Here is a 23,462-nt window from a genome sequence, read left to right on the forward strand (position 1 = left end):
TATGCACTGGACCCGCGACCCCACGGACAGGTCCGCTTTCGGACCACGGACTTGGCGTTATTTTGACGCGGATCTCGGTGAGCAAGGTCCCGCGTTTGCCTTAGTGCTTTGTGCTTACGACGCCGCGTTTGCGCTCGGGGAACAGGTGAAGCTCAAGTGTTTGAACGTTCGGATAGGACGGAGCGTGGCGAAGGCAACACTTCGGGTGAGTAATGAGGAGTTCTCAGCGTTTGGCACAAGCTAACATAGTGCGATACAGAGTACGCATCTGTAGATGCCCTCGTAACACCTTGCGTCCCAGGCGCGCATACCGTCATCGTACGGAGAGCGCGTCTTTGACGGAGGCTTTTCGTAAAGTAGTTTCCAGGAGGCAGCAAGCGTTGTCTGGATCAGACTCGACCTCCGGGGCGGCTTCTTCGCAGCTAATCACTATGGTGTTGGGCAAAGCGGGCGTAGTATTATATATGCGAAGAGTAACGGGCTCGCAGGGGCGTGAAATAGATCAGCCTCAGGGCGAGAATTGTCTTCGCCCAAGAAAGCAGTGAGGATGGGGAGCTTCAGGTGAGTAAAATGTGAAGCTCCACAAACCGTAGGACTGAGTTGGTTGCAGAATACGTGAGAGCGATCAAGCCATGGTCGGATAGCGATTGTAGGTACGTATAGGAGCCCTCGCCCAAGACCGAGCTCACGAGAGTTATCCAACAGGGCACCGCATCGGCGTGGAACGAATCGTCTCGCGTCTGTCGCACACACGTTCGTTTCGGGCGGGAGACTCCCCTTTGGCTTGGATGCTCGAGAGCCGCCCGCAGGGAGACAGGCGTTGACCTGGCTTGATGACTGTCTCAGGCGGTAAGGGCCTGGTAACCCCAAATAATCGTCGCCTTCCGATGTAAGCTCGAGTTTGATGTCAGCTTTCGCAGCTAACCATATCGGCTGTGTCGTTGCAGCGACGGTCTTTCGTTGGGAGGCGGGGTAAACTCGTGTAGTAAAATATTTATTGTGCTACATATCAGGGGGTTCCACTTCAGGGGCGATTGCAGGCAACGCTCCCATCCACTGGAAGGGAAAAATCCTAAGTAATAGGGCAATCACTGCGAGTGTCCCGTCTGGAAGTTCTTAATCGAACGTCATAAGGTTCGGAGAATCAGCGACGTAATATGCAGCAAGCCAGCCAATAAAAGGGACCACCCAGTTAGGGTCGGTCGTCCCACTTCTCCCTATACCACCATCGTGTGAGCAATAATATCTTGTAGCGTAACCGTGACCTCAATTGTCCAGCCATAGATAGTTCTTTCGTTATGGCATCATCCTCGCGTTCGGCGGTATCTGCCACTTCACGGCCATCGGGAGCCGCCTCCCCAGCGCATTCCACTGCGACTCCTCGACCGTCGATATCAAATATTGAACTGGCTCTGGTGAGCGTTTTGCAGTTTTGGTCGGCCTTACGTCTCAATCCGCTGGATATAGGCTCGGTTACGCAGTATAATGGAGCCCATTGATACATGGGACAACGACGACACCGTCGACGTTCCCATCCGAATCGGTTTCGAAGACGAGGAAACAGGGCAGACAAGAACGGGAACAGCCTTTATTCCTCGCGATGCCGGCGAGCGCAACTTCGTACCGGTGGCTCCTCCGTCTCGCCAGTGGTCAGTGGTGTACCCCGACTGGGATGAAACACCGCCCGACTGGGAGCAGGATCGCTCGAGTCATGTGTCCGACGTGCGATTCGCTGGATATTTCAATCCGCCCTTCGAAAACTCCGTCGCCATCAGCGAATTCGGCACTCGCTCTTTGGGGCTTGATCCCTTCAGTGATGAAGCCGGTCTCGCGCGCGAAGAATATAATCGCAGGCGCACCGGAATCGTTTTTCAGCCAGAGCTACGGGATGTCGTGGATAATCAGGGCATAATACGCAGGGATTCGTTTCATGGGGTGATCCCCTACAATCCGCGCCATCCCGTGGGCTTGGCATTCATGCACCGTGGCCCGCAGGTGTTGGACCTCCATCCCTGTTTCGCACCGATCTCCGGCATGCCCATCGTAGAGCGATGGGAAGACAATAGGAAATTCTACTACGCGGACAACGACCGTCTGACGGAGTGGTGGTACATCGCGGACGCACTTGTCAAGACCGAAATGTCGCTGGCTGGCCATCCTCAGGCCAGCAAAGCTCGCGTCGTCAGCGTGGACTATGTTCCGCTCCCTCGGCCGACAGAATTCAACCTGAAGAGGAGGTGGTGGTCTCGAGGAGCCGCCGAACGCGGTGTTCAGGAAGCCATGCGCGCGTTTTGGCCAATGATAGCAGAAGTCACTTACTTGCTGGCGTTTCTCAAACGCACGCTCAGCGTCACGGACATCAAACATCATCTGCTCCTGACTTCTGAGCTCACGGCGGTATGGATCGACCACCTGTTCACTTCAGAGGTTTTCGACGTGGCCGGTGTCCCACGCGCTGGATCATCCATGATCTGGGGGTCCACGGAGACGTACTCAACAACTCTGGCTGCCGTCTTGCGGGCCTGGAATATCCCTTTCCAGGTTAGGTGGCCCGCCGCCGCTCGTCCCGAGGTATACAGATCGCTGCGCGCTACTCTCGGGTACGATGCGCCCACGCAGGAGGATATCGACCGGTTCGCAGCCACAAAGCGTGACTGTACATTGTGGCTGCCTCGCGTGCGACCAGAGCTCCGCATAGAGGATGAGGGAGGTGTCTTTGGCATCCGCTCCATGGAACAGTTTTTCAGGGAGCGTGTCCGTGAAGATCACCTGGTGGGGATTACATCCTCTTCTCTGGATCAAGAAGATGTGGACGTCGGGGGCACGGTTTTCACCGTGTTCCTATGGATGACAGATGGCGATTATCTGGTTCGCCATCGTATCCTACCTGCATATGCGATGACAGTTCTCCGGGCTTACAAGTGGCACCACTTGTCGATCGATTGCCATCGTGCGGAATGCGACGTTTACGGAGGGTGGGGCGCGTCGCGGATGGTCTTGAACACCGGTCTCCCCCTGCGCCAGAACCTGCCGTCATCAGAACGGCAGGACGACTTTGTTGAAGAAGGCCCCATGGACTTCGGAGGTGTGCAGGATCCTTCCGAGGCTCTCGACCGCGACAACAGGTTCGGCTTTGATGTCACAGATATACAACGGCTCGATTCTGCCCGCGATGCGTTTTACGACCGAATCACTGACGTGCAGTACGGGCCCTTCCGAGATGTGCTGTCTCTGTCGATGTCTCTCCACGGGCTTCTCGGTCGATTGCAAGCACGATATGGCTGGCGCGCGGGACCTATCCATTATTGGACGCAAATCCATTGGAAGAACGAGAAGGGCCTGGACATGGTTCCCTATGACGCGCCAGCGCTCCTTCGAATTTATGGCAGCGTTTCCGGTTCTGATGATGCTACCGGCCTGTTGCGGGTGTCGGAAGGTTTCGATCAGGTTGCCGCTCTCCGTGACTTCACGCGCCACGTCGAGCTTCATGCTTCGGTGGACGGAATCCCCCGAGATGTTCAAGATTGGCCCTCGCAGGTTGATCGCGGTGCACTGGGGGGAGTGCAGCTAACTCGACGCCAGCTGTCCTTCACTCGCGAGTTCGAGGACAGCGCCGGAGTCAGCCAGGGGAAGAGCCTCCCTCCGAACAATTGCATGGGCTATCTATTCAGCCTTTCGACTGCGAGGACAGGAGTCTCGTGCATCGTCGTGGATGAAGCACTCAATGCGATGCAAGCTGTCCGTTTCCTGAGGTGGGACGTACTTTCGCAAAAGCCGGACCCTCTGCAGTCGCTGGCAGAACACTTCCTCCACAACGGCGTCCACTTCTGGACGGCTGAACGCAGCTTCTCGGGAACCATCAAGCGACGCGCGACGCGCTACAGTCTCCCGGTGCGCACTCACGCGTGGATTGGCAAAGCCACAAAGAAAGACTTCGTGGCATGGGAACATACTGTCAGTCGGTTTTTGACGACACCGCGCGCTAGGGCGGCTGCGCTTACAGGAGGCGTCGTTTGGCGCATCGCCGTGGAGTACGGTCCTCCTGAGCTGCTCCGAGATGCTGCTCAAGGTCCGTCCCAAGACCGGTCGGGGTGGGGGGCGTTCGCGAAGGATAGTCGCGCTGGACGCTTTTACGATGATATACTGTCTCCGGAAGAGATGCAGTTGTTATGTGGGACGTACGTCGTCTTGGAAGGTGCGTTACAAGGATCGGTGGCGAATGCAATTCTTGGTTTCTCACAGGCTCATTCCAGCTCGCGGCAAAAGCTTCCAAGAAACGTTGTTATCTTGGTTTCCCCGCGCAAACAAGTATTGGCTGAACGGAGTGTGGACTCAAGCGGATGAAGATTGGTTCCGTGCCCACGTCGAGGCATGCCGCGCGGGCCAGCGACAGCCCCTCAAAACCTCCGTTTGGCACACCAAGCTGGCGTCCCGTACCACCCGCGCCGCTCGCATTTTCCGTCAGTTTGAGGCCCTGGCGCAGAGTTGCCTGCGGCAGTGGGCACCGGAAGATCCTTCGGAGCACCGCGACGCGGAAAGACGTGAGAAACCCGAAGGTAGTTCGGCGAGTCGTAGAGCGAATCGTCGTGGTGAGAGCGCCGAGACACGTAGCACAGGGCGGTCGCAGGATCAGGGTGAACATGGGACTCCAATCTCTCCTGGAACTTCACGCGTCAAAGGGAAGGGGAGAGCAAAGTAGTCGGATGTGTAAACTATGTCTTATTCCTATCTATTTCGCACATCACCGGAACGGGTTCCTGTCATAGCCATAACTCCTCCGAGAATCGACGGAGATGAGGATGCATCCGTCGATAGCCCACAAATCTGGTCGTCGGCCATCAATGCGCGGCATAACGTTCCTACCGCGGATGGGACATACCTGCGGACGGCTTCGTCTGCGACTGTTCCGTCTCCACTTCGCATGTTGACAGGCGCGCGGTCGCTCTGGTTCGATAGGCGCATTACGATAACATCGCCCTTATATCCTCGGCGGCAACCGCGCGGCAGGGCGAGGTTGATGGGTAGCCGTTTATGCCGGTTGAAAAATAGCAAGAAACGACGCTGCTGGCCCCTATAACGGAAGTGAATCACCACGTCGTGGACGTAGGGTTGGATTCTCGCGGAGTCCAAGGCTGTCTCGGGCATGGGATAGCGTCGTAATGAGTCTTGCCCTCGTTGCCGTACGAGGATTGGAACTCCTCTGGGCCTCATTTCGCTAGCGGCATACAAGCGGCCGCGCAATCGTAATTCTTTGGTCTACCATGTATGTCAGACGGTCTTCCATTCCAACATAATGCCGACCAACCTGGTTAGAGGGAAGAATCGCTATGCGGTGTCGTCCCATGGTTGATCTCAGTGTTGGGGAAGGAACCGAGGGTCCGTGGGTCCCCTTTGCACACGCTACATTATATCGATTTCTGGACAAAGTCGTGTGTCTGAAGCTCGTGGATCAGCACGAGGAGGGAGCACGGCGGGGTAGTCGACACCGTTCCTAGAACGTGTAGCGGAGTTTAGATTTGATGCCTGCGGGAATCCCACATGAAGGTAGCCATGTTCCCGATCAAAGGTTCCCGCTTGCCCGCCTCGTCGACCCCCTCGAGATATCGCGATGTCTGACGGGCATGTGCCGTCGAATGTTGCCGTGGCAAAACGACGTAGGCAAGATGACGACCTCGGACAGCGCGAACCTCTGCCTGTGGACGTCGAAGAAGTGGTGGAGGTTTGTCCAGCTCGCTTCCGCCGCGCGGTGATGTTTGCTGAATTGTATAATTCTCCAGGGACTAAGGGAACAGATTGAATCGCTTCGTCAAACGATGGTTAAAATTAGTGATCCGAAAGAAAGAGATGCGATGGATGTGGTGACTGGCCGCCTTGTGACGGTGAACACGGCCTTATTCCGTGCTTGGGTGGACGCTGATTCTTCTCGACGTGCGTAATGCAGCAAGAAAAGCAGCTCTCTGATACTCGCCGACAACTTGCTGTCACTCAGCGGAACTTCGAAGAAACGCAGGCGAATCTTGCGCTCCGCACGGCCGAGTTAGACCAACTTGCCAGAGATCGCGAGTCCTTGTCGACCAAGGTACGTGTTGTGTATCTGGCGCGAGGTTTGGTTTGTGATGTTGGCCCCTAGTGTGAGAAATTGGAAGGAGAAATTGCAGCCGCTATGGGGACAAACACCCAGCTCAAACTGCAGCTCGTCGCCGTGCAAGAAAAACGTCCCTCGCGTGTGTCCGCAAGGGTGTCGCCATTACCTGTATTCAGCATCGACTCCACACCCTCTGCTTCGACGTCTTTTGTTGCCATGGATGAAGACGGGGAAGATACGCCGCCTACCCCTGTGGCAGGTGTACGGGGCCTCAGACGTGAGATGACTGAGGAAGAGCCTGCTCCGGAAAACATTCGCCGTGATCGCCGGGCTAAGGAACGCCTTCAGGAGGAGTTGGTTGCGTTGCGGGAACGATATCAGCGGTTGGAAGACGAGTATCGTAAGGCGGAGGAGAGGTCGCGTATGCTGCAGCAGGTGTGACGGTCGTCGCATTATTGACAGTTGAGGGTGCTAACCTCGCAACGTTGTTGGCCTAGAGTGGGGACAGGGCTGTCGAGAACGCTACAGCGGAGATGGCCACTCTCAAAGCACAATCTTCGAAGCAGTCAGAGCGGATGAGCATCCTGGAAACTGAATGTCAACGACTGCGAGTGCGTTTGTGTAGTTGTGATCGTCGTCATGAGAACTGACCCCCCTTCCCTCCCACAAAGGATCAGTTGCACGCCGCAGAGTCAGAGCAACAATCATTGCGACAACAAGTAGAAGAACAGTCGCAAGCCGCAAACGAGAATCAGAATGTCGCATTTTCCGCACAGGAAGAGATGGTGAAAGCAAATAGGGTAAGAGCTTTGCTCTGTGGATGTTTCCCTCCGTTCATTGCTTGATGCAGGAAATCGCGAGTTTACGCTCGCAACTTAATGGAGTTTCGACACAGCTGCAGCGAATCCAGGCCGACGCTGATATCGTGGTCTCGGTAAGCGTATACAGGTCATGGCTCCTGCATCGAAGTTGACGGTGTATGTCAGGAACGCGACGACCTGCGAAGACAGGTGATGGCTGCGCGTCACGAACGAGATGCGGCCGAGGAAAAACTCGCTGGCTTGGACCAGCAGTTCAGCGAGCTACAGGCAAATCTAGGTCGTTGGGAAGCGGAAGGGTCCCGTGAATTGGCTAGCCTGAAAGAAGCCTTAGAGAAGGAGTCACAGAAAGTCGGTGAACTCAAAAGGGAACTCGAAGTCAGCGCGGCCGAGTATAACCGTCTCAAAAGTGAGCACTGCCATCGTTTGTGAAGATCGGCAGCAGTGTTTAAAGTATTCTTAGATTCTCTTGAACGAGGGGATGAGACTGCGCGATCGAAAGTTCAACAGCACAAAGATCAGCTCGCGGAACTCCGATGTGCGTCTTGCAGTACCGCATTAAACTTTGTGTCCCTGATTGTATGATATAGCTGAACATGAAGCCTTATCAGCTCAATTCCACAATGTTCAACGTGCGGAGCAGGAAGCCCAGAATCGCATAAATGAACTCATAGCTCGGCACGCCGAGGAGCTTTCGAAGGTGGAGGATGAGCACGTGACGAAAGAAAAGAAACTGGAAGAAGAATACCGTGCGGCCAATGCAGAATTGTTATCGCAGATTGCTATCCTCCAGAGACGCAGCGACGACTCGGACATCGAACGGAACCAGCTGTTGGCCGATGCGACAGCAGAACGTGACCAATTGCGAGCAGATATAGAGAAAGAGCGTATCCAATTACGGACCCAGATGGAGGAGGAGCGCGCTCGATTGCAAGGGGAGATGGAGAACGAGCGTACCCAATCACGGACAGATATGGAGGAGGAGCAAAACCGATTGCAGAAGAAGATGAACGAGTGCGCCCAACTGCAAAACGACCTGGAGGAGGAGTGCACCTGGTTGCGCACTGAGATGAAGAACTTATCCGATCAATGTGCATTGAGCGTAGCCAATATCCATGCAGCGCACGAAGACGAAACCAAACAGCTTGTTGCTAGCCACGAAGCCACGCTTAACGAGTTGCGCGAGCAGCTTGCAGAGGCCCGTGGTGCCCTGGACGATGTTCGTGAAGTGGATGCATTCCTCGGAAACAGCAGCTTGATGGACTTGGTAAAGTGAATTGGCCTCGTTATGTTCTGTTCCTCACGCTGTACGCAGGACGATCCCGAGGACGATCCCGTGCCGACCACCACGAGCAGGCCTGTAATGTCCGATGGTTCGCAAACAATCGAGACACGCGACAGAGGTGGTCCCGATGACGTGAACTTGCCGCCGAGCAGTAGTTCGCGGCTACTCGATGCTTTGGACAATTCGCGACGCACCAACCAGGAGGCATTGCTCGAAATCAAGGGACGCTTGCTGGCGTTGGTCGATGACACACAAGACATGAAAGAGCGTAGTCGGGAAGTGCAGGAGACGTTAGTTCGGAATGGAGAACTGCACGAAGTGCGTTGCACGATTCCGACGATCTTTCCACGATCCTCACACCGAATGGTCAGAGCTTACAGCGTGTTACCAAACTATTTGAAGCTACACAGCGCGAGCGTGACAGATACGTCGAAAAATTAATGAAAGCTGAAGACGAACGCGCGCAAGCGCAGAAGGTGAGCAAGTGGCAGGGATCCTTGCCATGCAACACTTGAACCTGTCCTGTAGGAACGAAATGACATGATGGAAGAGGCGCGAGTGGCGAAGGAGGCGCTGAACGCGGCTCGCGCGGAGCTGGCAGCAGCAGAAAAGGCTCTTAAGAAGGCAAAGGAGGACTTGAAGGAGGCGAAGAACGAAGCGCGAATGGCGGAGCAGGAGCTGAAAGACATGGCGATTGAGGACGATCGGTACATTGAGAGGGAGGAACTTATGGCTTCGATAGCGCAAATACGTGATATGGTCATGCGGACCAAGGAGGCGCTCGTTGGCCGAAGCCCTTCCCCACCTGATATAGACGACGAAACGGTTGCGGTGGTCGATCTTCCCGGAGGACGAAATCGGTCCGAAGAGATGGAAACGATCGCAAACTGTCAGCCTATGGCGCTTGTTCTTGACGGGCTCGTCGTTAGTCATTCGATGTCACGGTGTGGTTCATACTGACATCGTCATTTCAGGAGTTCCTGAAGGATGCCGCGGCAGGCCTTCCAGCTGCAAATGTCTCTTTGGGCGGTGGTAAGGGCAAGGGAAGAGAGTCCGATCCCTTGTTCAAGCCGGTCTTATCACCTATTGGCGAGGAGATGACATCAACGACGCCTCTTGGAAGCCCGCAAAACATTGTTCTTCCGCATGATATCCCGTCCTCAAGCGCCTCGGCAGGCCCAAATGTCGTTGCCGCAAAATTCACGACGACGACTCCCGTCGCTCCAGTTTTTGGTCCGCCCTTGGACGGTTCAGAGGCCCCTCCTGCTGTTCCGAGGACTCCAGTCGACCTCCAACTTAACATACCAAGGACACCCCCTCGAGCAAGGACATTTTCCCCAGCCAGTGAATTGAGCCGCGACGACGCTCAGACCGTGATCAGGATGGTCTCCATCAAACCAAGTCGGATCTTGCCAAAGACTCAGTTGTTTGCGTCGCTGGTGAGTAGCTCTCGTTATGCTTTACGCCTTGAATCCTGAACAAGCCCACCGTGCAGCCGACTCCACCATCGGCGAAGGAAAAAAAGAAAGTTCGTCGCAGTACTCCGACGCGGAGTGCTTCACGGAGGGGCTCGTCTGCACCCAGCAGGGCGCCTTCTATCAGCCTGTCTGACCGACCGCACCGCTCGAAATCCATCGAGCGCGAGGATAGCGAGGAAGACGGAAGTCTGGGTGAAGACGAAGATGACGAGGATATGAGAACCCTGACGCAGAAGCTCGAGCATGAGAAGGCTGCCGTGCCCAAAGAAGCAAGACGGCGTCATACGGTCAGGAAATATGGTATCGTGTTTCGAGAGTTGTTCTGATAGCCGCCTCTTCAGCATTATGTCAAACACGCCGTTCACAAGGTCTTCAATATCAAAGAAGACCTCGCCATAGTGGGAATTCAAAACATTTCTGAAGAAGACATGCGCATCTTCATGGACAGCGATGGTCATGAAGGCGGTCCCACCGAAGAGCGACTGGTTCCGGATCTCGCCACGCTCGACTCGTTGTGGAATAGGCGATGGCTTGAGCTGATGGTTAACAAAACCCGTGACTTCTTCCACTACGAAGGGGCCCCGCCTGAAGATATTCGGAGCAACGAGTACTGGGCGGACATTGCGTGGACACGGCTTGGAACCCTTCAAACTATCTGGCGCAAGCGGAGACTTCGTACGGACCCCGAAACTGGAAAGCAGGAGACGGTGGAGGAAGCCGTGAAACGTATAGCGGATGAGAGGTCAAGGGAAGCTAAAGCGCGCAGGCATTACAACCTGCGTAAGGCGGTATGTAATCCATTGGTCAGTCATCGCGCAGTGCTGACAAGGAAACAGAAATATGAAAGAAGGTTGAAGGCCGCTGATCAGATAGTCGAAGCTCGCAAAGACGCTCCTGACGTGGAAAGCTGGCGGTTCATCCGACGAATGATCGACTTGTACGGTCCACAGGGGATGAGCTCGGAGGACAGTGGAGGCGAGGACTCGGATGCCGATAGCGACCAGGGGGGAAGGGATTCCGACCCGATACAAGCAAAGGTGTTCACAGTCAAGTGCAATCCGTGGCGCAGAGACATCGAGACTGAATTGGGGGCGCTGGAGAAAATGCACGCGATGCTGGAGCAACCGAAAAGGAGCCAAGGCAGAGCTCAAGCGCCACGCGAAAGGCCTCCTCTCGAGGAACGCAAGTTGAGCAAGAGACCAGCAGTCCCTGGCTTGCCGCGCTCCTATTACTCAGACGATTGGTTTGAGAGCCTTTCCGTTGGCAGGAAGAGCGTGGTTCGTGCCAAGCTAGGGAAATCAGATGAGAAATGGCCTCGCTTCACGTTCGTTGAGTAGAACTGTAATGCATACAGATTTATATCGGGGACCCTCGTCGAACTGCAGTTCTCAGAGCAGGAACAAGGAATTAAGTCGCGCATCTGCGCACTTTTGCATCCTCAGTCTTCGATTTGTCCTGGTGCCAATCCTCCTCAAACTTCGAATATCGCTCGTCCAGCATCTTCCCCTCCCACTGCGCCGGCCTTCCCATCCCGTGAAACAGTCTCATTGCCATAACACCGGTCATGGACTTGGCCCAACGGGGCACTGTGGCCCACTCCTTCGGAACGATGCACTGGCACACCGGCTCCGTTGGGGCAGGGACGTCCGGGTGACCATACTCCACCATAGGACTGTCAATCTCGAACACGACGAACTTTCTGCTGACCCCTACGATCCTCATGACCTCCCCGGTGGTGACGCGTCTTGCAATGCCGTCCTGGAGTTTCAAGGTGCTCCCGATTTCGATGCGCGGGATATTCTTTCCCTCGTTTCTGGCAAGCTTCCATCTACGTCGTGCTACCACCCTGGCTTGGAGATATCCTTCGACTGCCACAGGAAATTGACGTGAGAACGAAGGCGTCCGGCACATTGCCAGCGTAAGCTTACGAGGTGCCGAGGGTGGAGACTCGTTCTCGACGTTGACGTCGGCAATCGGATCCGGCTCGGGGACAGCCTCGGTAGCAATATCCGTGGGCGTGGGTCCAATGTGGGTACTGCCGGGCACGGGTTCGTCGGGCCTGAGCGGGTCCGCAGAAGCACGAGTGGGAGTACGAAGCAAGTGGGGTAAGACGGGATCGCCCGCGTCTTGCGCGAAGTTGGGGTGAGATTGTGACCTGCGGGTGTTCATGTGTAGTTCGGGTGATGAGAAGGCTCTCCGGGTGGTGGGTTCGATTTATATCCGTATTACCCCCATTGTCCGCAACTTTGTTTTGATTGTGCGGACACATTACATTGTTCGTGGTCTTCGACAAGCAGTTGATTGTCTCCCCATCTGTCTAGCATTAGACTGCAGGGGCAACTCGTAGCAAAATTATTGCACTACACACAGAGGAGGATCAACACTATATGTCCCCTTCATCATTACTTCGTCAACCCCGTCGAATGGTCACCTCTTATATCTCAGTAGCCCCTGCGTATTATGGTTTCAACATTTGACAGGGTCATCATGCGATGTATACCAGCCATAGTTGCCTGTTATGACCGTGGATTCGCGTTCTCGTGGCAAACATGTGGTGGCCACGCGTATGGGGGAGAGCCCATGATATAAGAATCTCTGTGCCAGGGAAGTGGTCCGGAAGAGCTAGATCCCCCCACCTCGTCGTCATGGATACAAAGTTCATTGGTGCCACTCGCATCGTACCCGAGATTCTCCAAGACCGTTTCAGCCGCGAAAGGTTTTTCCTTTGCCGTTGCGGCTTCTGGATGTCCACGCGTTGACCCAAGTGCTTGTAGTCCAAATGTTATCGATACCGCTCTCGCCGCGCGGCAGATCAGCAAGGATCAGTTTGAGCTCGCACATATCATCTCGATGTTGTCGTCTTTCCAAATCAAAGCTTGGTACCGAACACGCATAGATGAAGTAAATCCCTCCGAGATCGTGTCTGAGCTTCACGTCGTCTATGTGTGTATCGCGTTCGACATCGGTGCGTTCTGTCGTATCCCGAAGCGTGGAAAGTGCCCACTGACACACTCGCAATAGAGATGCTCATGACGATACGCTTCCATTGCGGTAAAGGTTCGGATGGGGAACCTTTTCTCGCAGCACATTACATCCCTCGCGCCCTGTCTGGACCTCCTGGCGTTGGTGGCTGGCCTGCTCGTCGTACCCTCGATCTGCGCGAGTTGGGCCCTTTTGGAGGAGAGATCTGCGTCGATTGCCCACGTCTTCGTGCCTTGCTGAACGACCTGGGGGAAGTCGTGCACGCTCTCGGTACCCGCCTGGGTTTCCCCAAGACCGCTAATCCCATCGAGAGGTACTTCTCCGATGTGTTGATTTGTCCTCATCGTCTGGACGACGTCCACGGTCTCCAACCTCCGCAGGCGGCAGTCGATGGCCCTTCCCTGGCGCCGTCAGGGTCGGGCAAAGTCCACTCAAAGGCCACGCGACGGAGTCTGCGCAAAGAAGATCCGGTCAAAGTACTCGAAGATCGTCGGAGTAAAGTCATCCGCAAACTGCGAAAGGGTAGAGGCGATGTCGCCGATCAAATGTAAAGTCGCGATTGCACATTTAACCTTTCCTCGTCTGACGATAACATCTGTGTCAGTCCGTCATTAGAGTTTCGTTATTATGCTCCAGGCAAGGAGCATGAACATGGACCGATGCTCATCCGCTTCGTCGACATGCTCGGGTTCGTGAAGGCGACGTCCCGTACGCTTATATGTCCCAAAGACCCGGTCTGGCAGGCTGTGAGGAGGCGCCATGCGGTGGTGCAGTGGGAATTGAAGTGGACGGATCGGCGGTTTGGTTTTGGTTCGTCCCTGCGCCTGCTTCTTAGGGCAGTGTTTGACCATCCTGGCAGATGTTCTTTTCCGCATATGCCTCCACGGACGTTCCCTTCCATCGATAGAGCCCGGCTCAGAGGGCCAATATGTGTCGCCTGAGCCCATGTGGCATTACGCGCCACTCGTTGCGTACCGCAATGACGGGGAGAACTTGGACGATGTCCCTCTTGGTGAACTAGGCCCTGTCGGGCGCGAGCTCTGTATACCGGAAAATATTGCCTGTCGGTGGCTCATAAGCGCCTTGAAGGATGCGCTTCTGGCTGTAGCCAACGAGAGAGGGTACCCTCGACAGGCTGAAGACAGTCCGGATTTCAATAGATGTCTCCACCAACACGGAGGACATAGCATCTCTGATGCGGAGGCTCGGGCGAGACTAATCGATAGCTTCCGCGATGATGTAACGTGGATTCGAGGTGGGCATCTTGTATCTCCTCCGGATTCTTCGCTTGGTTCCAGTCAAACATAGAAGCTGCGTGCGCACATGTATGTCTGCCTTGTATTCTACCCATGTCCTTTGCCTGTATTTGTCGGATTGAGCTGAGGTTTCAAGGTTGTGTTTTCATGGCGTACCAGAATGTATCTGCAGTTAGTCTAGCTTCTCCCGTGGCCGTAGCAGGCCAACATGTATTTCCATTTGCAGATACAGTCTATCGAGGCCAGCCGGTGTGCCCCGTGTTGAACCAGCCGTGATCCCACCGTCCGCTCTGAGTGTTGAGGCAGTTTATGGGTATGCCACGCACGTCCTTCAGAGACCGCGTCAGATACCGTGTGGACAAATGTTTAACTGAGGGACACTTGCAGCGAGTGCACTGCTGCATTGCAATTTTAATACATATTAACGACCGTAGCTTCCGAAGGCTCGTTGCATTGACGGTAAAAGAACACTCTCGCTTCATACCAACTCCACCTCCGGGAACAGTTGGCCGTCGGGCCCCTCAACAAAGCTACCAAATGCCCTGTTCCAGTCCTCTTGCGCTTCCCGGAGGCTATCAAAACCTTTATAGCGAGCGCGACTTACGTTCTCCACCATACGATAACATGCCTCCCTATCAAAGATGGGTCAGGCTGGAAAGCTGAAGGAGGGGGAACGCGCACCAAGAGTTGACGACACCGACATCGCGACCGCGGTAAACGACGTAGTAGGCATAACGACGGCGACGTCCGCGATGGACCCGGCGGACAGTGCTGCCGGGGGTGGACGAGTGAAGCGCCCCTGCGGATGACCTGAGACGAGACCGATTAAGGAATCGATCGAGCAAGTCAGAGTCATCGGCGCACCAATCTTTGACAAGTGCGCGGGTGGGCGCAGCAGAACCGGGATCACTCCAAGCGACTACATATCCCCTTGCTCGCTCGCCTTGGGATGCGTTGGAGCCAAGCGAAGGGCCAGGGTCCGACGGACGACCAGGGGGGTTCCCTCCTCGCCAAGCGCTTCTTTCCTGTACCTTAGAAGTGGCTGCCCGCGTTGGCGGTGGATTTGTAGTCACGATGGCTTGAGGAGCTTCGGCAGGCATAGGCGCTGACAGGTGGTTTACTGAGGGCGTGCCCGACGAACCAACGTCGTACGGCGGAGGCGGGTCTGTCTTGTCCCTCTCTCGGGTACGAGAGACTGCGTGCTCGGATCTGGACGCTCGAGGGGACATCGAAGAAGAGTCGTCTCGGGGATGTTTTGGAGGTGGAGAGGAGACCACCACTTTGCCCGCGAGGACGAGTGCGGTCAGATTTATTGAGCTATCCAGAACCCAATCGGGCAGCGGCTCGCATTGGGACCAAAGTTCCTCGTCCTCGTCCTCGATGTGACCTTCATCGTCCTCATCCTCGCTGGAATCGTTGTTGTGTTCGCGATATTTCTCCTTGTCGCTGGGAACCCTCATCGTGGAAGATCTAGAGGATCTGACAATCAGACCTGAAGTCAAGGCAGACTTAGATAACAGCCTGTCCATAGGCGTCCTCTCACGATCAGGCTTCCGCCAGCGGGCTCGCAGGTACCATCTTGACTCGCACTCACACGGCCGAGGGGCCAAACCTGCGAGAAGCCGGAAACCACTCTTTCCCTGATACGGTGGTGTTCATGGGCAAATAGAGGTCGGTAGCATATGATTTGGATGTCCTAGGCGCAGCGTAAGATACATATGAAATGTGCACTATCTATTCTCTCCGGGCGGCAATCTCGAGCCCTAGACCTGTGGCTGCGGAGGATCAACGGCACAGCCAGCTGAGAACCCAACCTTCCGAAGGAGCCAGAAACCGTACATCCTCCAATCCTCGTAGTTGTCCGCGTCGAAAGGTTTGTCCCTACATAGCAGAAGGCACAACCCTTTTAGGCCAGCATTGTCGACGTTGTGGAACTCCAGGTGACCCCGCATTGCAAGCAGCACGATCACTCGCGCGGCACCGGACAATCGACGGAGTTCGTCCCCGGTCACTCCCTGCATGATGAGATGATAAGTGGTCTCCGTGGCGCCGTCGATATGGAACCAAGTCCACATATATGGGTTGACGCGGGCGGGCAGCTCGCGTTGGGGTCGCTGACGTATCGGCCCCCTCGCCGGCTTGGGTCTTCTGCGCTCTTCCCTTGCCATCAGCCCGGCCTTGAATCTCTCGAAGAGGTCCGGGAAAAGGAAATAGTATAATATTAAGAGTTGGAGCTGGGCGTAAGGTGGGTTCCGAGGACTGGTGGGGGGACCACCCTCGTCATCCGAAAGGGGCATCACCGCGTTGATGAAGACGAGGACCTCATATATAGGAACGTCCATGAAAATGCCAAGGTACGTGTCCGTGTTATACGTGTGGGCGTCGAAGAGATCGGCAGCCTCGCTCTTGATTTTGCATCGCACGTCCACCGTCTGCAGCAGTTTCTGTCTCCATTCAACGGACTTCGACCGGACGCCTGGCTTGAACGGGAAGTAGTAACAATCCTCCTCTACCACAAAGAGGTAGGGTCGTTCGGGGGGCGGAAAGATGGGATCAGGCAATGGGTAATCCTTTGATGGTTTGAGGCTAGCCAGCTCCTGCAATAAAGCAAACTGACGCTGCCTCGCCAGCTGGAGCGGAGATAGCGCCGGCTCTGACTGGGCATCGGGCTCCAGGTCCTCTGCTTGTTCCGTCTCGGGGGCGGCCATCTCGACGTCGGGATCACCAGGGCTGGTCAGCCGCTCGGCAGGAGCGCCCTGGTGTTGGCTCAAGGAGTCCTCGACCGGCTTAGAGCGGTCTGCATAATTGCTTGTGGAGCGAGCAGAATCGTCCACGATCATGTTATGGTCCTCTTCCTCGCACAGATCGATGATGGACCGCGCCGGAGAACCGCGCGGGTTCACAGAGGTATCCTTCTTCTTCTCCAGCGGCAGTGCATCCTGGGTCTGCGCTAGGGCGCCCACGCCGGTGCCGCTGCGTGAAGGAACAAGGCGGGGTGGGTCGATAACCTCTACGTCGTCATCGTCCGATATGACGATGACCTCCGGTTCCGGTGTGTCGGACTCCTGCTCATCATCTGGAAGGAACAGAGGCTCAACACGTTTGCGATCCGCCGGCATATGCTCCACCACGTTTGGAGCGGTGGGCTCCTCCGGCGTTCGCACACGTTCGATGCGCGAAGAGTTCGCGATATCCTGCTGAATCTTCAGAATTGGAGATGTGAAGCGATACGAACCGTCTCACCGGTGCACGCGCTACTTCGTCCTCCCCCTCGTCTTTCTGAGACTTGTGCGGGGCTTCATCCTGTATACGCATCAGTAAATACCAGTGCTGATGCACATTGGAACGTACCGACGGCCCACGGAACTTTCGGCCGCGCTTTCTGGCACGACGCACTTGCGCTTGAGCCTCAGCATAGGTCCTCACCAGGTCTTCTGACGGTCCAGGACATTCCTCGGTCGCGGAGAACACGGAGTCGGGGATCAAACGCAGATCGGCTACGTGACGCTTTGCTAATTTTTTCACATCTTGCCATCGTCTTCGCTCCGTCTCCAGAGCGGCCATATCTTCTGGTAGCTTCCCGAGTTTGCCGGCCCTCGTCGAAAGCCACCACAGAGCCTCCGTTTGCTGCTCACCCGGGTAGAAGCGGCGCATGTCCTGCAGCGCTTCTATCATTGCATACTTTGCGATATCCCCTGAGTTGGCGGCCTCGTGGTCCTTGCGCGCGGCGTCCACCGTGAACGGCAGATCTGCTAACGCACGCCACGACGGTGGGTATCCGATGGGTTTGCGCGACTCGTGTCTGTTCAGCGGGCCCGACATGGCTACGTTTCGATGGTTATCATCCAATCCCTTGGCATTGACATATCTAGAAGCGCTTACCTGTGATGAATCGTTGGGCGTGTGTTTGACCTACTGACAGATCGTGGAGGCAAGAAGCAAGAAGGATCCGGTGTGCCTCGTGAACCCTGCATGGTGCCACCTAGTGAACTCCCACGCTCCCACGGAGCGTCTAGGTTTAATCAAGCTGCACACGGTGGGGCAGCTGTAGGCGAGTTGCCTTGTTGGGGCAAAAACATTGCGAGCGCGCGTCCAATAGCAAAAGCGAAAGCAATTCTGCGTTCCGCTCAGATAGCCGAATTCGGGATTCAAGTAGCTAGCGCTACCCCTGACAAGTTGATTGCAGGCGAACATGCTCGACATGAACGATGACTCGCCCCCCCAAACGCCTGACCGCGAAGCTGAGGACGATGCCTTGATCGATTCCATCGCTGCCCAGGCCGTTCAAGATGGCCTTCTGGGGGACGAAGGGGAGGAGTACCTGACATTGACGAACGCGCGACCGGGACCGTCCTTCGCAGAGCTGGCTGCATCGCTATCTAAAGCTGCGGCGCCGGAGCCCCATTCCCCAAAGGCTCCAAATATGACGGCGACTGGGGTGAAGCAGCAAATGAAAGGGACGGCGGAAAAACGGGCCCAAGCAGGATGGGCTGCTATATCCAAAGAGTTCGAAACGATGAATGACCGTCTTCGTGCTCGGTCAAGTTTGAACCCTTCGGAGCTCCGCCACCTCAGACAAGAACTGTTCGGGATGCGGGAAAAGATTGACCGTATGAAAACGATGGGGGGGAAGGGGGTCAAACCTTTACGAATACTAGCTGAGAAAACGTACGAAAGGCTCGTGCAAGATCTGAACACGTACCGTGTCTCCAGGGAAGACGTCGACATGTACGATGGAACTGCAGAGGCTTCTTCCAGTGCCTTGTCTGGAGCGTCAGCTGCACCCTTTGAGGTATACAACACCGGTAAGGAACCACTTCCTGCTCATTTCATCGACCATGAGCTCACCGTGAGTACCCAGAGCACATGTTCCAGTACGAGTTGAACTCCCGCAAGCCGGTAGTTCAAGTTATTCTCTTCGCAGCCATTGCGGGACATGTCTTCGCGAACGCCGGATTAAGGCTTTGCAACCTCATCTTAAACTTGCTCCCTCTCATACTCAGGGCGAACTTTGAAGAGGTCGGAGGAGACAAAACGGCGCAAGAAAACATCTTGGACGATATCCCAAAGACCATAGAGACCGTCCTAAAGCAATTTCATCTCACGTCGCCATCTACGGTGATAGCCATTTGCCCAGACCCACACTGCCAACAAACATATGCGCCGGATGAGTCGCAGTCATATCCCTCTCATTGTTCCCACCGTCGGTTTCCAGCTGCTGATATATGTGACAAGCCTCTGCTGAAGCCCAGCAAAAGAGGCGGAACCAAGCCCCAAAGGCCTATGCTATTCTGGAACTTCGAAGAGTACCTCGCAATGCTGTTCTCAAGACCGGATTTCGAGTCCGCAATCGACCGCTTTGCGGACGAAGCATGCGCCGCCGCCGCCATACCGCGGAAGCAAGAGTGGTCGCATGTGTACGACGGAGAGTTCCTAAGAACGTTCAAAGGGCCCGATGGCGATTCCCAATTCTTGCATCGCTCTGGGTCAGAAGCCCGAGTACTGTTTGCATTATTCTACGACGGGTTCAACCTCGAGAGAAACACCGTCGGAGGCGAGTCGGCAACATGGGGTATCATAAGCTTGAAATGCGTCTCCCTGCCGATCGAGGTGCAGAATCTGCACGACAACATGCACATATCAATGTTGATTCCGCCATTCAAGGGGGAACCCGGCCAGGATGTGATCGACAACTATCTGCGCCTGCTCGTCGAGATCTTCATTCGAGGCTGGGAAAGGGGTATCCGCCTCAGCAGAACGGCGCATTATCCCGACGGACGCAACGTTGTCTTCGCATTGATCTATGCTGTCGCGGATTTGAAGGCGCGCGTCAAGGTTGCTGGAGTACAAGATCACGCAGCGCACCGTTGCGGCGGCATATGCGACTGCGTGGGGAGCGACACGCACAGAAGATTCGACTACAGCTCGTGGAGGCCCCTGACTGTGGACGAGATGAAAGACCGGGCGGCGAGGTGGAGGACAGAGAGCACCGCATCCGGACGGCAGAAAGCGTTCCGAACTAACGGTGCTCGCGATAGCATTATGTATCGACTGCCGTATTGGAACCCGGTGCGCCAAGTCGTCATAGACCCCATGCACGCTGCAAAAAACCTCGCGGATTTCATGTCTGGGCAAATCTTGCATTTGACCGAAGACGCTCCAAGGCTAACCAAGATCGTGGACTTGGGATTTGATTTCAAACCAGCTGAAGAGGCACTAGAAGCTGAAACGTCAGCCATCCGGAACGCAAAGGACTTGAGGCTGCTGAAGGACATTCACGCTATCCAAATGCATCTGCAAACTGGCACGGCGATCACGGATCGTGAAGGTCGTATAAGATTCCTTAACGAATGTCAAGAAGCCATCGCCAAGCGGTCCGTGAAGGCCTTGCGCTTTGTATGCGATGACGTTGGGACGAAGCCGATGAAAAACCGACCGTGGATTGAAGGGTCCGCCGACTACGCGGAGGGGCGTGATGTGACTGCTCGGTCTCTGGCAAACGGATTGATATTTTGGGTGGGTACGCAGTGCCCACACGCGATGATATGTTGCTGAACAAACATAGCGTTCATCAAGGTCAATGGCGCTGCCTCCCCGACCGCCGCCTACGAGCGACGACGACGTGAAAGCTCGGATCCGGCAGGTCATAACACAAACAGACATCCCTTCCTGGTTCCAGAAACCGCCGGCGAGATTCGGGGAGAAGGGCGTCGGCGCCATCAAAAGCTCGGAATGGCGAAATCTGTACACCCTCCACATCCCTTTCGCACTCATCAGTTTATGGTCGAAGAATGCGAACCCTGCTCTCAAGATGACATACCTCAAACAACACCCTGAGTCGCAAGACAATTACACCGACATCCTGGTCACCACCATGCACTTGGTATCCGCGCTCTTTCTGATGAACAAGCGCGTGCAATCTGAACGAACGGCGGACGCCTATCGCAAACACTTGGCCGATTGGTACGAGGCGATCCAACGCATCTGGACGGGCGTAAAGGCCAAGCAGAATTGCCACGCCGCTTTTCACGTGTGGGACTTCCTACAACTATTCGGGCCAGCGGCGTTCTGGTGGTGTTATTCCTTCGAACGACTGATAGGACATCTTGAACGCCTTCCCCACAATCATACTAAACGTTAGTTGAAAATCATGCTGCGAATTGTGATCTAACCTACCAAGTACAGTGGAGGCGGAGCAGACCATTACTCAAGCGTTCATTCTAGGGTGCAAGACCCGTCATTGGTTATCCAGGCCTGACTGTCCTCAAGCCATAAAGGAGTGCAAGAGGCTGTACAATAAAGCATATCGAAAAAGGAGTGTCCTGAACGATGACGAAGGTCTTGAGCCGCTGCCTTCCAAGGGGACACAGGGCCCAAAGATGGAACTGCCGATGGAAATAGCCATCGCTTTGCCCTTCAACAGTGCGCCAACCAAGGCGCACCTCACTGTGAACGGCATAGTGTATTCTCGAGCCGAGACGCACACCGGCAATAGCCTGGTGATGTACAGAATGGGTGATTTGGTGCAATATGGATCGATCCAGGTCATCTTCTGGCACCCAGGCGGCGCGTGGAAATGTGCAGTGAAGCGCCAACTCCCGGCTGCAGACACGATTGCGAACATCTACGGCTTATTCGAGGATTATCCGGCCACCACCCTTTCCAACTCCTGGGTGGAACAACCCGATATTATCGATCCTGGCGACATTCTTGGTCATTATGCGCGGTGGGAAATGACAGATGACGTCTCTGTAGTTCTTCCCCTACGGAAGGTCGGGCAAGCAACCCTTCGACTTTCGTGCAAAACATCTGACGAACCACACAGGAGTGACGCTCACGCGAGCCATCAATTATTGAAAGTATACAGAGAGGGCGCGAGTCAGCTATGAGTCGGGTTGGAGGTCGAATCCATCGGCGTCACAATATGTATGTCTGACGTCCATGTAATCCTCCGGCGTGAATCCCAAGATATTTGGAGGCAATCCTGGCAAAAATTCCACCGTCGCCATCTGCTCTTCATGACGGGACATAGGATGCAAGGTGCGTCGTATCTCCGCAAGAAGGAACTGCAGCCCCTTTGTCTTCTCGAGACACAGCGGGACGGCGAGGGGCCAGTTGGTAGGAAAAGGGACGGTCGAAGATGTGGGATCTTCCGCGAAAGCGTCGTGAAGCGTCCCAGGCATATAGTGAAGCCTGTCTTCCAGACCCCGAGGACGGCGGCCGCGAGCGGCTACCCGGTGTCCATGGAAGGCCATCTTGAATTTGTACACTGTACGAGTCCAGTGAGTTCACGGTGGCTTGAAAGTACGCAAACTATGGAACACTAACGCAAGGTGCCAATTTGAAAGGAAAGCGAATAACATTCGATTTGACTTCTGCGCCCCATTGCCTTGTATTCACCATCCGGTCCAAGACGTTCCCGGCCAATGAGAAACACGCCAAAGAATCGCAACTGAGCCCACACAGACGTCTCCAAGGCGACGGATTCCGACAGGCCTCTATTCAGAGGCCACCACATGCCCAAGTTTGCGCCGACGAGACGCTCCGCCCTCATCACGCGCCTATGCAGATCGTCCTGTCGCTGTATGGCATCGTTCAATCGATGTTGGCGTCGGATCGGTGATCGAGTTCGTCGACTAGGGCGAGCGGATGGCTCTCCGTCGGGCTCCTGACATCGGCGCGCCGAAGCCATGTCGACGGTGAAGTTGATTCCAGGCGCCCGTGGCAAACGGAGAGTCGATCCAATGTTTGCAACGACTTGCTGAATATCCGCGAACAGGGTGGCACCCTCGTTATTAGGGCCCATGGCGCACCACTTGTCCTGGTCATAAGGGTGCATCAGGCTCATATCCTGAGTCTGGGGCTCTCCCTTAAAGAAGCGATGCAGAGCATGCGGACGATATTGAACGACCCATCGACACTTCTCGCGATCAACACTTTCATCTGGGTCGATGAGGCAGACGGTAAATTGCAGGCCTGAAAAGAGCTGTGAGCAGCGAACGGCGGAGAAAACAGCCACGAAACGCACTAAGCTGGTATACGTGGTCTGTGTAAACAAACACTATTTCAATGGTCGTCTTGTCCTCGTCGTCTGGGTCCGGTGCCCGCAGTATCCAGCCTTTGGCCACGAAGTTGGTGATCGACTCGTGCAAGACAAGGAGTTGTTGAATTTCTCTCGTCGTGATCGGACCATCGCTCAAGGGCTGTCTGTGAACGAGTGTCAATAGCACGTCAAACACGAGGGACGAGATAACATACGCGTCAAGAAAATACGTCGGTGACAGACCAGGGAGCATGACAATGACTTCGTAAGAGCGGCGAAGGAAACAGTGACTGTTTGAGAACGGGGCAATGTAGCGGAAGGGACGTGTGGCAGGTCCCGGTACGACTTGCAGGCGAGAGGGAAGGCGACAGCAAAACGGGGAGCCCTGGCAGCGACGTCCCTTGCAGGCCCCACTCTGCACAAAACATGCGTTGCGCCCTGACTGCGGAAGTCCCTTTCAAACACGAGGTGATGCATGAGGTCGAAACGTTGTAGCATGTGGCACACGAGGCAAC

At 55.2% G+C, this 23,462-nt stretch overlaps 8 protein-coding genes across 8 annotated transcripts; 4 read left to right on the forward strand and 4 right to left on the reverse strand.

Annotated features, from left to right (window-relative positions):
• Positions 1–1,298: 1,298 nt before the first annotated feature.
• Positions 1,299–4,699, forward strand: PUNSTDRAFT_137422 (uncharacterized protein; the record flags this gene model as incomplete). Its single annotated transcript, XM_007387064.1, has 3 exons — positions 1,299–1,415; positions 1,468–4,195; positions 4,254–4,699. 3 exons carry the CDS (start codon positions 1,299–1,301, stop codon positions 4,697–4,699), a joined length of 3,291 nt encoding a protein of 1,096 aa, XP_007387126.1.
• Positions 4,700–4,962: 263 nt separating this feature from the next.
• PUNSTDRAFT_35251 (uncharacterized protein) lies at positions 4,963–5,241 on the reverse strand (the record flags this gene model as incomplete). Its single annotated transcript, XM_007387065.1, has 1 exon — positions 4,963–5,241. A coding segment is annotated over one exon (279 nt), but the record flags the coding sequence as incomplete, so codon positions are not given.
• A 367-nt stretch (positions 5,242–5,608) lies between these two features.
• On the forward strand, positions 5,609–11,003 carry PUNSTDRAFT_137423 (uncharacterized protein; the record flags this gene model as incomplete). The annotated part of the gene is made up of 17 exons (XM_007387066.1): positions 5,609–5,719; positions 5,778–5,879; positions 5,942–6,079; positions 6,131–6,520; positions 6,583–6,696; positions 6,757–6,885; positions 6,936–7,019; positions 7,072–7,312; positions 7,367–7,441; positions 7,494–8,170; positions 8,219–8,506; positions 8,560–8,664; positions 8,717–9,112; positions 9,163–9,627; positions 9,684–9,953; positions 10,008–10,454; positions 10,503–11,003. 17 exons carry the CDS (start codon positions 5,609–5,611, stop codon positions 11,001–11,003), a joined length of 4,533 nt encoding a protein of 1,510 aa, XP_007387128.1.
• A 70-nt stretch (positions 11,004–11,073) lies between these two features.
• PUNSTDRAFT_137424 (uncharacterized protein) lies at positions 11,074–11,835 on the reverse strand (the record flags this gene model as incomplete). Its single annotated transcript, XM_007387067.1, has 2 exons — positions 11,074–11,534; positions 11,595–11,835. The coding sequence occupies 2 exons, from the start codon at positions 11,833–11,835 to the stop codon at positions 11,074–11,076; spliced, it is 702 nt and encodes a 233-aa protein (XP_007387129.1).
• A 476-nt stretch (positions 11,836–12,311) lies between these two features.
• On the forward strand, positions 12,312–13,867 carry PUNSTDRAFT_137425 (uncharacterized protein; the record flags this gene model as incomplete). The annotated part of the gene is made up of 6 exons (XM_007387068.1): positions 12,312–12,382; positions 12,441–12,631; positions 12,688–13,195; positions 13,253–13,458; positions 13,508–13,690; positions 13,809–13,867. The coding sequence occupies 6 exons, from the start codon at positions 12,312–12,314 to the stop codon at positions 13,865–13,867; spliced, it is 1,218 nt and encodes a 405-aa protein (XP_007387130.1).
• A 515-nt stretch (positions 13,868–14,382) lies between these two features.
• PUNSTDRAFT_46735 (uncharacterized protein) lies at positions 14,383–17,726 on the reverse strand (the record flags this gene model as incomplete). Its single annotated transcript, XM_007387069.1, has 8 exons — positions 14,383–14,476; positions 14,509–14,536; positions 14,586–14,714; positions 15,046–15,383; positions 15,499–15,600; positions 15,744–17,107; positions 17,148–17,207; positions 17,256–17,726. 8 exons carry the CDS (start codon positions 17,724–17,726, stop codon positions 14,383–14,385), a joined length of 2,586 nt encoding a protein of 861 aa, XP_007387131.1.
• A 1,755-nt stretch (positions 17,727–19,481) lies between these two features.
• On the forward strand, positions 19,482–20,003 carry PUNSTDRAFT_38379 (uncharacterized protein; the record flags this gene model as incomplete). The annotated part of the gene is made up of 1 exon (XM_007387070.1): positions 19,482–20,003. A coding segment is annotated over one exon (522 nt), but the record flags the coding sequence as incomplete, so codon positions are not given.
• Positions 20,004–21,787: 1,784 nt separating this feature from the next.
• PUNSTDRAFT_137429 (uncharacterized protein) lies at positions 21,788–23,200 on the reverse strand (the record flags this gene model as incomplete). The annotated part of the gene is made up of 4 exons (XM_007387071.1): positions 21,788–22,173; positions 22,233–22,880; positions 22,933–23,111; positions 23,163–23,200. The coding sequence occupies 4 exons, from the start codon at positions 23,198–23,200 to the stop codon at positions 21,788–21,790; spliced, it is 1,251 nt and encodes a 416-aa protein (XP_007387133.1).
• Between the last annotated feature and the right edge of the window lie 262 nt (positions 23,201–23,462).

The sequence above is a fragment of the Punctularia strigosozonata genome (genome assembly GCF_000264995.1).
Source record: "Punctularia strigosozonata HHB-11173 SS5 unplaced genomic scaffold PUNSTscaffold_12, whole genome shotgun sequence".
NCBI lineage: Eukaryota > Fungi > Basidiomycota > Agaricomycetes > Corticiales > Punctulariaceae > Punctularia > Punctularia strigosozonata.